We start from the raw sequence: 13,115 nt of genomic DNA on the forward strand, positions 1-13,115 counted from the left end.
CCCGGTGCGACGCTGTGCGGCTCTCATTCTGGGGAGGCGCCGACCTGGGCCTGGGCGTACAGCAGCAGCAGCAGCAGCAGCAGCAGCAGTGCTGTTGACGCGTCGACCGGAAAACCAAACGGAGCCAGTCCTACTGGTCGGACTGGCCTCAGCGCAAAGCTAGTCCTCCGGCCTTTGTACCGCGTGGGCGGCGCTGCGCGGGCGCGCTGACGGCGGCAGGGAGAGTGAGCGAGGCAGTGACGGAGCGGCAGGGAGAGACAGAGAGAGAGAGAGACGGGTTGCACGCTTCGCTGGGCACATCCCCGCCGCGTCGACGTGAAATTAGAAACTGTAGTGTGGCGGGGGGTTAAATGCCTTTGGGGGCGGGCACCCCCCTCCCCTCCCCCCTCTCTCCGAACGGGTCCTCGCCTCGCCTGGCACGTCCCGGTCTAATGCCCCGTACATCGGCCGCGTAAATCAATTTGATCTCGCCCGGCTCTCACGCGGCTGAACGGGGTCTGGCCAGATCTGGCCTCGCCCCTCCAAATGATGCCTCTCTTGCCAGTGGGGATTGGCTACAGGGAAGGGGGGGGGGTCGCCCCAGCCGCCTCGCACTGACCTTGATGTCAAAAGGCCGCGGTGGAGATCTCTCTCCACCGTGCAAAAGGCAATTACAAACCCCATATGCTCTCATCACAGTAGGAAAGACGTTTGGTTCCGCTGCAGTTGTGGGTGGCGGATGTTGGACACACAACTACAGCACTCACCTGCAGGCTCGGGTGACAGCCCAGGGCGAGGAGGTTCTTGACGACACTGAGGTGGCCCTTGTTGACGGAGATGTGCAGCGCCGTCTGTCTGCGCTTGTTGCGCGCGTTGAGGTCCGCCCCGGCCTGCGCCAGCAGCTCCATCACGACGGGCTCGTCCCCAAAGGCGGCATGGTGCACGGCGCGGTCTCCGTCGTTATCCTGAAGAGAGGGATTGCAGCGGTGAGAACTGACCGTCGAAACGAGATCGTTTAGGTACCGATGTCAAAACGATATCATGTTAGATAAGGATACGATATCATGTGACTTAATACAATATCGTTTTGATAACGATACGATATTGTGTTAATGACAATACTTTATCATTTCAATAACGATACAATATAGTTTTGGTATAGGTATCTATATTGTTTTCACAATGATTTCTCAATAAACGCTTTTTAGATTAAATAGTACTCTGAAGGTGACATACCTCAATTTCAACATCAGCCTTGTGGAATAATAATATTTTAATAACTTCTAGATGGCCGTTTTGACTAGCTGCCTGTAGAGCAGTGTGTCCAGCAAAAACCCCGTTGACATCCAGCTCTGAATGCTTCAGCGTCTCTTCAACCTTTTGTACGTCTCCCGCTGCAGCTGCCTTTACCAACTCTTCAGTAACATCACCAGTACCTTGCGTTTTATAGAGTTTCTTCAGTAACTCACTCAAGCGCTCTGAAATTGATGAATAGTCATATGTAATAAGTCTCAAAACTGACACCAAGCCAGGCAAACTATCAATTTTAGGTGCAACTCACCTCCATTAGATCCATCAGCAGATGCCATTTTAGTTACTGCGATAGGATTGTACGTCCATGATGTTCCACAAACCTCTACCTTTAAGTCATTATCATGATAAATCTGCTGGACACGACCTACTTTGCCTAAAGTCTAGAATAAAAACATAACATTGGAGAGTAATAATCTTTTTAAATTTGATTCAAAATAATCCTCTGTGTAAAAATTCACTTACCGGAGCCATAGCTTCAGCCCACTCCCCATGGCCCCTCTGCAAAATTTTGATGCGTTCGAGGTCTTGGCATATCTGAACAAGATCCCCAACAGCAAATTGTGACTGTTGCTCCCCTGAAGAAGACAACACAGGAGTTGGCACTTTTGTTAGAACTGCTGGATTTAGAGTCCACCTGGAAGGAGCATGAAAGGGAAAAATGGAAATTTTAACATGTGGCTCAACAAAATACAGATAGAAAATAAAATTTTGATAAAACACACATACCTGTTACCACTAGGATAAGAAACCACTACATCATGATCTTCATCAATATCCACAACAAAGCCAGTAGTTCCAAGGCACTCAAGCATGCCATCCATCCAACCACCATGGCCATGTTGTAAAGATTGCACTATTTCCATGTCAAGATCCACAGTAACCTTTGATTTAAAAACACAAACGCGAATAAAAATCGATACTTTATAGTAAAAAGCGGTGTAAACAGCTTCTCATCAATTAATGAGAAAAAACAGTGTCTTACCTGATCACCAACTTGTAATCCATGAGGGCCCGAGCGTCCAGGACCCAGCTCACCCAGAAGAGGTAGATGATCCCGATAAACACCCTGCCCCTTAGCATCATTCACTACTTTCAGATCAGCCTAGTGGAAAAATTTAAGGTGATATTATCTGAATAAATGATGACAGAAATGGGACATGGATTGGATCAGTATTATACAGACCATTCCCTCAAAACCAACACGGTACAGATTTTTTGCTCCATTATCCCAGATGATATAGGCAGCCGATCTTGGGCTGGCAGCAGACCAATCCTGGATTTCATTGACTTTCCCTCTCCGACCATTGCCACCATCTTGATCTTCCCATTGCCAATCCACACCACGAACTACTCTTGCTCCTGGAAAGATTCCTCGAACAGCAACTTTCTTGCTCTTTCGGCGAGGTTCCAGAAGAACTCTACAAAAGTGACATAGAAATAAACCATCAAAATCAGAATCCTTCCGCAAAACTTTCAAGACTGAATAAGTGTTATCACCTTTCACATCCAGGTGTAGTGATACGAAAAAAACGATGACGTAGGTGATGTTTATCCCCATGGTAGCAAATTGAACATAAATCATAATTCCCACATTCTGCACATTTCCATCGAATTCCAAAAATGGGCTGTTGTCTGCATGTGTCACACATTGTTCCATCGTGCTTAACACCTGTAAATGGAGAAATTTCAATAAAACAAGTAATGGACAACATCCAAGAAAAAAATATGTATCAAAGGGTGACAAACCAGTTGGAGCACTGTCTAAAATGCGCAAATCATACGCCCCTGAACAGCGGTAATTGGCTGCTGTTCCATTGTCCCAGACAACCACCACTTCTTCTGGAGATTCAAAATTGCGAACTGTGCCAACATGTCCCTCTCCCCCATCCTGGAACACAATGAAAAGCAAAGGAAGTTGATATCAATGGGTGTAACGTTAAGATTCAGATTGACAGCAGTTCAGGCCCCGCTGAGTGTTGCTGGATGTAGTCAAAAATCATATGGTAGGCAAAGAAATCAACCGTAAATAGAAAAGAAAGAAGTCAACGAGCAACTAGAAACTTCTTATTAAAAGGATTGACAATAAAGTAAATAGATGACACAAAGAACAGGTTTAACCTCTACAGCATAACAACCGCCACGCACAACAGAACTAACGTAACATGTCAATGCATAGAGTAGAGGAACTACATATTTGCGCCTAATAGTTCCAGAAATTAAATTTACCAACCTGTTTCCCCCATTTCCAATCAGGCCCACGTATAACTCGAGAACCAACACCTTCCATCATGAAACGGGTGGTTCGACTCCCTGCTCCAACCTCCATTATTTAAAATCACTGCTTACTACAGATAGACATCACTAACATATTTGAAAGTAATATATATATATTTTTCACACTTTTATTTCATTTTGAACAGACATATTCATCAACAGACATAACCAAAACATTGCATGAAGACTTTCTTTTGCTTTTTTTCTTCACAACTTGAAATTTTCAGAGACGTTTCGCACAATTTTTCATGGCCATTCTCTGCGATTGTGTTCTAACACAACGGGCCAAAATAGCTTCAGTAATAACACATAAAATGGTAATTTTTGGAAAAATTCAACTTGTTTTTACAAAACCAGTTCACAAAGACATTTTTCTGAATTTCATACAGGGTTTTGTAATTCTAATTAGCATTTGACGAAGTGAAGTGCTGGGGTACTTTTTACTACATTATGTTGGCACCTCTTTGACAACTGAGTTGAAGGGGGAGGGGAGGGTGGAGGGGGAGTGGAGTACATGAACAGAAGGAACAGCAGAAAGGCTGTGGTTCTCTGCTGCTGCTGCTGCTGCTGATCTGTGGCGGTTGGCAGGGGAGAAACTTTCCTCTTACTCTTTCAAACGAAGAAGCCGCTATAGTTTTGCTGCAAAAATTTAAGAGAAGTTGGTGTAAGTTATCAAACTTCTTCAATGTCGTAGTAACTTGGAATACTAGATAAGAATTCAAGTTACTTATCTATGTCGGGAAGATACAAACGATACACTGGCTTTGAGGATGGTAGGTTAACATTGTCACCTTTTATTTTCTATGTTCATTATGTTGTGTTTTGGATTCCTCGTTGATTTTGCGAAAAAATACAGTTTTATGTGATAACTTTGCTCAAATTTCTTCTGAATTTTATGCAACCTCACAATGTGGTCCTTCTGTTTTGTATTGACTGTATGGGGGTCAAAACATAAACTAACAATTTTTTGACCTTTTTATTTTCACTTGAATGGACCAGTACTTACTTTTGCTTATTATTTTGCAAATTTTGTAGGTGAGGGGCCAGAGCCTGATGACAAGCAGCGTCTTCGCTTCCAAGTAGAGCTGGAGTTTGTGCAATGCTTAGCTAATCCGAACTACTTGAATTGTAAGTTGTTGAAAGCTCTACAATCTACTTAAATTTGTTAAATTATGTGCTTGTCTAACAATTCTTTTTATCTCTCTATTACAGTTTTAGCTCAAAGGGGATATTTTAAGGACCAGTCATTTATCAATTACTTGAAATACCTTTTGTACTGGAAGGAGCCAGATTATGCCAGATATTTAAAGTAAGTTACTTAAATTTTCATTAATTTATTTGTCTAGAGATTCTACATCTCTATTTTTTAAATTTATTGTTTCTATTTTCCATCTCAATTGGTTGTACCTATGTGTGTGTGTGTGTGTGTTTGCTCCATATAAGCAATAGGCATTTTACGTAGCATTTTCTTAGATTTTTAAGGCATTGGCATTATAATTGGATTACTTTTATCATTTCCCAATAGAGTTTTGTGTTATCCTTTATCGCAGTTTATTTGGCTTCTGGAGCAGTTGCTCTTGCTGACACAGTTCAGTATTTACGATGCCATCAAATGTGAAAGCTGGAGAACGTAAGAACGTGAAGACCAAGCGTAGGAAGAGGACCAAGAATAGCAGTGATCATGATGGCTCAGATGGTGACCTTGAATTGGATAGAGAACTCTATCCCATTGGTCATTACATATCAGATCGGGCTGAAATGATTGAGCAGATGTTTAACGTTCTCAAAAAAGACAAAATACAATCAATGCTTCCCCCACTCTTGAAGGAAATCCAGTGGCAAGATTTGAAAGGACATTGTCTAGAACAACTAAATAGTATGTCTGAGAAGCAAATCGCCAGGATCCTTGAAGGTAAACCATATGCTCCTGATGTAGAGGATGACAAATCTGAGCAGAAACCAAGTGTGGACTTGGTGTCGAGTTCAAGCAGCAGCAGCAGTAGTAGCAGCAGCCTTACAAGTAGCAGCTGTGGTGACTCCTCTGCAGAAAGCAGTGATGGTGAAAACAATTTAGGAACCAAGAATAAAACCAAAAACAATATGGGCAAAATTGTTCCTGTGAAAGCAGAACCAACTAAAATGGAGGATGATCCAGACATGTTACAGATTGGACTTTCTCCAAAAGAAATGGGAGACTTACTTGATGAGGAAGAAAATGTTGAGAAGAAGGTAAAAGAGGAATTTGTGGATACTAGAAATAATAAGAAAGATAAGGCTAACATTGAAGTGAACCATGAGAAAAAAGGTGAAGTAAAAGAAGGGAAAACATTGCTGGAAATTCTTGAACTTGAGATGCGAGCTCGTGCTATTAGGGCTCTTCTCAAACAATCTGGAGCTGAAAAGGCTGGTGATGGCAAATCAGAAAGCTCTACCTCTAAGGAAAAAAGTGATGGGATAAATATCTCTCAGACACAAGTGAAAGCTCCACAATCTAAAGTAGAAACAGACAATATTCCAGTTGTTGTTAAAGAAGAAACCATGTCAGAAGAGGAAGTTGAAGCAGAAGTAGTCTTTGTCAGAGAGTCACATTCACCACCTAAAATCCTACCAGAACCCAAGAAAGTACCGCAAAAAGAATGTCTTTCTGCAGTTTACAATGTTTCTGCTGATATTTTGCAATTTAAACCCACTGTTCTCTCTTCCACACCCAAACTGAGTTTGGTAGACACTTGTGGAAATCCCATTGTCATGCCCAAAGTAAAACCTAAGAAAAACATAAAAAATCAGGATGACTCTGTAATAGTTGATAGTGATGACAGTGATATTCAAGAGGTGAAGGATTGTGGGTCTAATTCTCTCAAGAGAAAAGCGCAAACTGTTATAGATTTGGAAAGTGGTGACTTTGATGTCGTTGAAGTGGGCCCTGATCCATTAAAATCAAGTTCCAAAACTGTCTTACTCAATAATTCGAAGGAATCTATTGGTGAAGTCAGTGACAGCAATGTATCTGCTTGTGAAAATATAGATAAAACTAGAACCAAGAGTGTAAAAACAAGTTAAGACATTGTAACAAGTTTGTTAATTTCCTGCCTCTAGTTGTACTGAGTAATTTTTGCTTGCTTTGTTCTCTTATTTTTAAATATTATCTTTGGTTATTTTTTAAAAATTTTTGACTTGTTGAAAATTTACTGGAAAAAAAGAATCACCCTTGACTGTGTAGTACATTCTTCAATCTTTTTGAAGTCTTTGTTGCTTTAAATGCAAAGTGATTTACTTTTGTTCTTTATGCCATACACTGTTTATATGGAGCAAGACAGCTGTGATAAGTTACATTTTATATTCTTGTAACACTCTTAATTGTGTGTCTCTATTGCTATCAGGTATCCAATGTGCTTATACTTCCTGGATTTGTTGCAATATGAACATTTCCGCCGGGAAGTTGTAAGCTCTCAGTGCACCAAATTCATTGATGATCAACAAATTCTTTTGTGGCAACATTACACCCGGCGCCGAACTCGACTGCTGCAGAAACAGGCCGAAGAGTCAACACCTGGTGGTCAAAGTAACTCTCATCCTCCGGGCACAGCAAATGGCACTGGAAACGGATTTAACTGCAATAGTCAAACAAATGGTCAAGGACAACCTGTGCAAAAAGTTCCCTGAATGTCCAAGGTGTAATAAATTGTTTATGAAGCAAGATAGGAATTAGTGGTGGAAGATAATTTTAATGGACCAATTGCATAAGTTGTATAAAGTCTCAATGAACCATTCCTTACTTTTGTCTAAATTTTGAAATCAGACATTGTTCAAGTGGTTCATATTGGTATCTCAGTGGCTGTATGTGGTATTACTCTTTAATTGCTTGGTGAACTGATAAGAGTGATAAGATAGAAGTGAACAAACAAGTGATGCTATCCTCAGTAACCTCAGCTGCAGCTTGCCGACATCTCATCATGGCTCCTTTTAAGTTTTGTCCCAACCTCAATTTTATGTTTCTTGAAAGCCCCAGCATTCTAGAGCGTTACAGTTTGGCCAAAAAGGCTGGTTTTCAAGCAGTAGAAGTTGGCTTTCCATATGTCCATTCAATTGAAGAGTTAGTAAAGGCAAAGGAGGATAATGGTTTAAAGCAAGTTCTCATCAATGTTTATGTTGGTGATGTAACTAAAGGTGAATTGGGTTTTGCTGCTATACCTGGCCAAGAAGATGCTTTCCAAGCTAGCGTCCTTAAAGCTGTTAACTATGCTAAAGCTCTGGACTGCAAGCTAATACATGTGATGTCTGGACTAGTAAAGAATCCCACTCCTGCTAACCAAGAGACCTATGAGAAGAATATTCGATGGGCAACTAAAGTATTTGAAAAGGAGAAAATAGTTGGTTTAATAGAACCTATCAATCAACGTTCTGTACCAGACTACTTCATGTCTAGCTATATCACTGCTGTAGACCTTGTTAAGAAGGTTAATAGTCCTAACTTGAAGATTATGCTTGATGTTTTCCATCTGCAGCAACTGCATGGAAACCTTGTCTCAAATATTGAGGGTCTTGCCTCTCAAGGCCTAATAGGCCACGTGCAAATTGCTCAGGTTCCTTTGCGTGGGGAGCCAAATACTCCTGGTGAAATCAACTATGCCTACTTGTTTTCGATTTTAGAAAAGATCAAGTATGATGGGTGGGTGGGTTTAGAGTATAAACCTTCAAATGGAACTGTGAATGGCTTGACTTGGATAGAAGCTATGGGATTTAAATTGTAAGAAATGGACATGTCAAGTCTCTTAATATGTAAAATGTAAAAATAAAGATTAAACCTTTATTTTTTTTAGCGTACTTTCCTTTTAATTTCATTGCTATAATATTTCAGATTCCAAAAACACCATACTGCCTCTGTTGTATCCACAGATGACTTCCAATTGAATGTTCATGATGGTTGACAAATTGTAACGAATGCGCCAGTAGTAAGAAATTTTGTATGCAGAGGGCATTGCACAATATATTTAAAACACTTTCCAGAGTGAAGCCCTTTATTAAAACCATGGTTTGGACAAGTAGAAAAAAGTTTGCAAGTTCCTGTCGACAATTGTATCTTTAAATAATATTAATCCATCTTTCCTGGTGAGAAGTTATGGAAGGCTACTGGAGTGTACCTGATCAAGACTTTATCAGCAAGTGGTGCTATTACAATACATACACTCAAATTCACATGATTGGTTGAAAGGAGAGTCAATAACAGAGTTAAGACTTAACAGATCCATTTAATGAAAATAACCAGTACAGTGGAGTATTAATTCAGTTAAACACAAATCATATTTACAGGTAAGATGAAAGAATTAAAATGAGCTTAGCCTCAAGGAATGAAATCCTAAATTGTTTGGGAACAGTATAAAATGCAAAGTGGCAGCATTAAGCTGCAACTATGTAACAAGACCAGAATATGGTCTTTTTCCTGAATCTACCAGCTTACGTTCTACACAAGTATATTCTGGCTGGTAGGTTGGCTCTAAAAGCCAACCATCACCCTGCTGACTAGTTACTTCACTTCCAGCCAGCTGGAAATGGTTTATTAGATTGGACCTTAAAATAAAACCAGCTTCCAGCAGTCTGGGTTTGTTGTCCTGACATATTCCATAGGTTTTCACTTCTTGTTGACAAAGTCTTCTCCCTTCTGGATGTTCTTCTTGAGTTCAGGAATGGCAGCCTTCAGAAGATCCTGCTCGTAGGGGCTCAGGTTGCCAAGACCCAAGTTCTTCTGCACACCGTTAGGCTAGGTGGATCAAAAACAAAATGAGTTTGTCAGCATTTCAACTTAGTAATTGAAGGGATACAACTGTCAGTCTAATTACCCCAAGAAGAATAGGTGTCGAGAAGTATTTGGCCTCAGTAACATTGGATCGTACATAAGAGCACTCAACAATGTTGGATTCTCCCATGATGGCACGGCAGAGAGAGAAGGCAAATCGAGCGCCAGCAAATGCCATAGAGAGGGTGGCAGAGCCAGCACCAGCCTTAGCCTTGACAACCTCAGTACCAGCCTCCTGTAAATTAGGGTAAAGCACAATTAATAATCTCCAAAATCAGACAAGTCCATCACAAGCTGACAGGGTGAGAGCCGACTTATGCCTGGTTGTAAGATCAGTTCAGTCCACTACTAACATGTATGCTCAAGTGTGTCTTGAAGTTGATAGGACATAAATATTACTTCAGCATGAAACTTTACCTGTATCCTCTCAGTGAGAGCCTTGAGTTGGTCCTTAGGGAAATCAACAGAGGGCTTGGCCTGAGAGATCAGAGGAATAATGGTAACTCCTGAATGACCTCCAATTACAGGAATATTGACTTGAGTGGGGTTCAGTCCTTTGGCCTCTCCAATGAAGGCATTGGCACGAACAATATCCAGAGTAGTAACACCAAATATCCTGTTGGGGTCATACACTCCAGCCTTTTGGAACACCTCAGAGGCAATTGGGACCGTACTGTTGACCTAGAGCAAAAACATATGAATGAGCTATGGCCTTGAATTACAGAAACGAGACAGATCCAGTTAAAGCACTTACAGGGTTTGAGATAATTCCAATAAGAGCTTTCGGGCAGACCTCAGCACAAGCCTGAGCTAAGTCACGCACAATAGAAGCATTGGTGTTGAACAGGTCATCACGGGTCATTCCCGGTTTACGGGGAACACCAGCAGGAATAATGACAACCTCCATTCCCTTCAATGAATCCTAAAATCAACACAAAATGAGGTGTAAGACAGTTACAATTGCATCTGCTGGATAAAAAACATCAACCAAACTCATTACTTGCCTTAAGCTGCTCGGGTCCATTTGAGGCGCGGACCTTGGAGTTGGTGTTAATGTGACTAAGGTCAGCAGCCACACCGGGGGTGTGCACAATGTCATACAGGGATAGCTCAGTGACTAGGGGAGAGTTCTTGAGAAGCAGAGACAAGGGCTGGCCAATGCCGCCACTTGCTCCCATGACAGCAACTTTGACATTGTTCTGAAATGAAAGAGACAAGAGAGAATTGACAAGTGTGTGAAGATAAGAAGTGAAGCAGACAGGCTAGAAAATATTGATGAAAAGTACTCAGTCATCTTCTTTACTCAAATGGGGGCCAGCTCATATTTAGCAATCAATCCAGTATCATCATGTGACTCCCGTGTGGGTGGTTTAAAAATAATCATTTCGAAGGTCAGGGACAGGTGCTGTGGCATACTGCCTACGCACCACTAACGCACTCTTATCGCGACTTGGCCGTTGTCGTGGCCATTGATTGCGAGTGGAAACATTCCATAATGTGGAAGATGACCACGACCACCTACGGAGATCAATTGCTAACCCTGCATTCCACACAGGTGTGTCGCACACATAAAGTGCAACGAAATCCACAAACATTGAACAGGTTCCACACTTTCAGTCACATGTAAGCATTCCATATCCGACACCCAACACAGTCCATAGAATCATTTTGGTCAACTTTAACCCGTAAAGGTTACGTGACGTTCGGTTGGGACAGGTAACGCGAGAGATTTACGAACTGGCACGGAATATATTTCTTACCTGGCCGCTGGTGCTGAAGTTCTGGGCGTTCTTGGCGATGCCCGCGACGGTTTGGGGCTTAACAAGTCGGGAGAACATTTTTTCAGTGATGAGGAATATGCCGCGGACAACTGAGAAGTGCTAAACCAGACGACCTTGCCAGAGGAAGAACAGGCAAGTGAAGTGGAAGAGGTTCGATGAAGTGGTCAGCTATATGACCGGAGTTCGACCCCTCTGGCAAGAGTAGAAACCACAACAAAAAAATAATTTTATGTGATTCATTGGCTTTTGATTTACCTGCGATTCCATTAACAAACAAAGGATCTGTTTTTGTTATAAATGGCTTCTTATTACTCTGAATAAACATATTATTCATCTTAGAAAATATAAAACATGTTCATTATTCGACAGTTGTTGGTGTTCGTGTTTGTCGCCTAGATATTTCTCATTCCCTCATCCTGATTCCGCCTTCTCTCATGTCCGTCTGGTGTTTGGTGGTTTGATCTCATCACCGACACCCCTTGACATCCATTCAAACCGTATTTACTTTGTGTAATTCATCAAAGACTATTGTCATCCTTCGTTGGATTTTAACTTATAGCAATGGTGCGTTCTTATTCAGGAGAAGAGTGGTAACTTCAAACGAAATCTCACAAAATTTAACAGCTATCAGGATTTTTATAAAACTAACCTAAAAGTGTTTTGTAACCACTGTTTGACATTTCAATGGTAATATCATTGATAAGTTCGTTGTGTACCTTATAGTTTAGCGTGTTGTCGGATCATTCTCATTGAAATGTATTCATCTTCTTATGAATTGGGTATCATTCACCAGTGTTAAATCTCCTTTGTCCAACACTGAGTCTTGATTTCCATGACAAATATACAAATCTTCGGGGCTTACCTTTTATTTTTTCTATGTTTCAGTTGGTGTTAGTATTGGGCGATCTCCACATACCTCATCGTTGTAGTAGTCTTCCAGCTAAATTCAAGAAGTTATTGGTTCCTGGTCGCATTCAGCATATCTTGTGCACAGGAAATTTATGTACTAAAGAGTCATATGATTACTTGAAAACTCTGGCAAGTGATGTTCATGTAGTCAGAGGTGACTTTGATGAGGTAAACTATGATTTTTTCAGTCTGGTTTTTGTGAAATTTTAAATCACAAATTTTCTCTTACATATCTATTATCTTCTTGGTTTTAGAACTTGAACTACCCAGAGCAGAAAGTTGTAACAGTTGGACAATTTCGAATTGGACTTTCACATGGCCACCAAGTTGTTCCATGGGGGGACCCAGAGTCCTTATCACTGGTTCAGCGCCAGCTTGATGTAGATATTCTGATATCTGGTCATACTCATAAGTTTGAAGCGTATGAGCATGAAAGCAAATTTTACATCAACCCAGGCTCTGCAACTGGGGCCTACAACCCTCTTGATACGTAAGTTGATTCAAAATCTGTTCATAGTATTTCAAACCATTTCTCCCTTTATCTACCTAATCTAATCCTATCTTTTCTTCTTCAGAACGGTTACACCTTCATTTGTTCTTATGGATATTCAAAGTTCAACGGTTGTGACCTATGTTTACCAACTTGTTGGAGATGAGGTCAAAGTGGAGAGAATTGAGTACAAAAAAAGCTGATACTTTTTGTCAGACTGATTGCTTTTTTTCTCATTAAAAAAAAAATTAATTCCGCAATAGGGCTGCACAAATATTTAAATGATTTTGCAGGTCTTGAATCTTTGTAACTGTATGTGACATTACCCATAAAAGAGCAAAAGTGATATTAGTATGATACCTTCTGCTAGAGGTACTGTATTATTTGAATAGAATTTGGAGTAAGAAGTGGATGGGACTCACAAATAAGGCTACAATTTCTCATTTCTATCAGTTTTATTATTTTTCATTATTCATCTTATGTTTAACTCATGTATGAGGTCTGATACAAGTTACGATTTGTCTATCAGATTTCCTTTCCTGATGTCTATTGCCATGTTAAGATCTGACATTTT

The 13,115-nt window shown here is 40.8% G+C and overlaps 5 protein-coding genes across 6 annotated transcripts in view; 3 read left to right on the forward strand and 2 right to left on the reverse strand.

Moving 5' to 3' along the window:
* Positions 1-3,790, reverse strand: part of LOC113208787 (E3 ubiquitin-protein ligase mib1) — a gene marked incomplete at its 3' end in the record, with an annotated part of 324,014 nt that extends 320,224 nt beyond the window's left edge. Inside the window, 10 exon segments of the mRNA XM_052268189.1 lie at positions 747-944; positions 1,216-1,457; positions 1,541-1,673; positions 1,756-1,927; positions 2,020-2,174; positions 2,276-2,395; positions 2,477-2,711; positions 2,791-2,962; positions 3,040-3,181; positions 3,524-3,790. Of these exon segments, the coding sequence (XP_052124149.1) occupies positions 747-944; positions 1,216-1,457; positions 1,541-1,673; positions 1,756-1,927; positions 2,020-2,174; positions 2,276-2,395; positions 2,477-2,711; positions 2,791-2,962; positions 3,040-3,181; positions 3,524-3,619 (1,665 nt within the window).
* Positions 3,791-4,109: 319 nt separating this feature from the next.
* On the forward strand, positions 4,110-7,272 carry LOC113208788 (mediator of RNA polymerase II transcription subunit 31). Of its 2 annotated transcripts, XM_026425965.2 has the most exons (4): positions 4,110-4,340; positions 4,603-4,695; positions 4,780-4,876; positions 6,948-7,272. In XM_026425965.2, the coding sequence occupies exons 1-4, from the start codon at positions 4,301-4,303 to the stop codon at positions 7,228-7,230; spliced, it is 513 nt and encodes a 170-aa protein (XP_026281750.1). In that variant the 5' UTR covers positions 4,110-4,300; the 3' UTR covers positions 7,231-7,272. The 2 variants fall into 2 exon arrangements, with proteins under 2 accessions (XP_026281750.1, XP_026281749.1); XM_026425964.2 differs by lacking the exons at positions 4,110-4,340; positions 4,603-4,695; positions 6,948-7,272 and adding an exon at positions 5,118-6,941.
* A 203-nt stretch (positions 7,273-7,475) lies between these two features.
* On the forward strand, positions 7,476-8,391 carry LOC113208790 (putative hydroxypyruvate isomerase). Its single transcript, XM_026425967.2, has one exon. It carries the CDS (start codon positions 7,476-7,478, stop codon positions 8,316-8,318), a length of 843 nt encoding a protein of 280 aa, XP_026281752.1. The 3' UTR covers positions 8,319-8,391.
* Positions 8,392-8,796: 405 nt separating this feature from the next.
* Positions 8,797-11,292, reverse strand: LOC113208789 (malate dehydrogenase, mitochondrial). The gene is made up of 6 exons (XM_026425966.2): positions 11,122-11,292; positions 10,366-10,560; positions 10,116-10,283; positions 9,779-10,042; positions 9,405-9,596; positions 8,797-9,325 (listed from the first exon to the last, which is right to left on the reverse strand). Exons 1-6 carry the CDS (start codon positions 11,197-11,199, stop codon positions 9,197-9,199), a joined length of 1,026 nt encoding a protein of 341 aa, XP_026281751.1. The 5' UTR covers positions 11,200-11,292; the 3' UTR covers positions 8,797-9,196.
* Positions 11,293-11,538: 246 nt separating this feature from the next.
* LOC113208791 (vacuolar protein sorting-associated protein 29) lies at positions 11,539-13,115 on the forward strand (the record flags this gene model as incomplete). The annotated part of the gene is given in 4 exon segments (XM_026425968.2): positions 11,539-11,706; positions 12,028-12,219; positions 12,306-12,541; positions 12,627-13,115. Coding segments are annotated over 4 exon segments (549 nt in total). The 5' UTR covers positions 11,539-11,703.

This window comes from Frankliniella occidentalis, unplaced genomic scaffold, assembly GCF_000697945.3.
Source record: "Frankliniella occidentalis isolate FOCC.00 unplaced genomic scaffold, Focc_3.1 Scaffold65, whole genome shotgun sequence".
Lineage (NCBI taxonomy): Eukaryota > Metazoa > Arthropoda > Insecta > Thysanoptera > Thripidae > Frankliniella > Frankliniella occidentalis.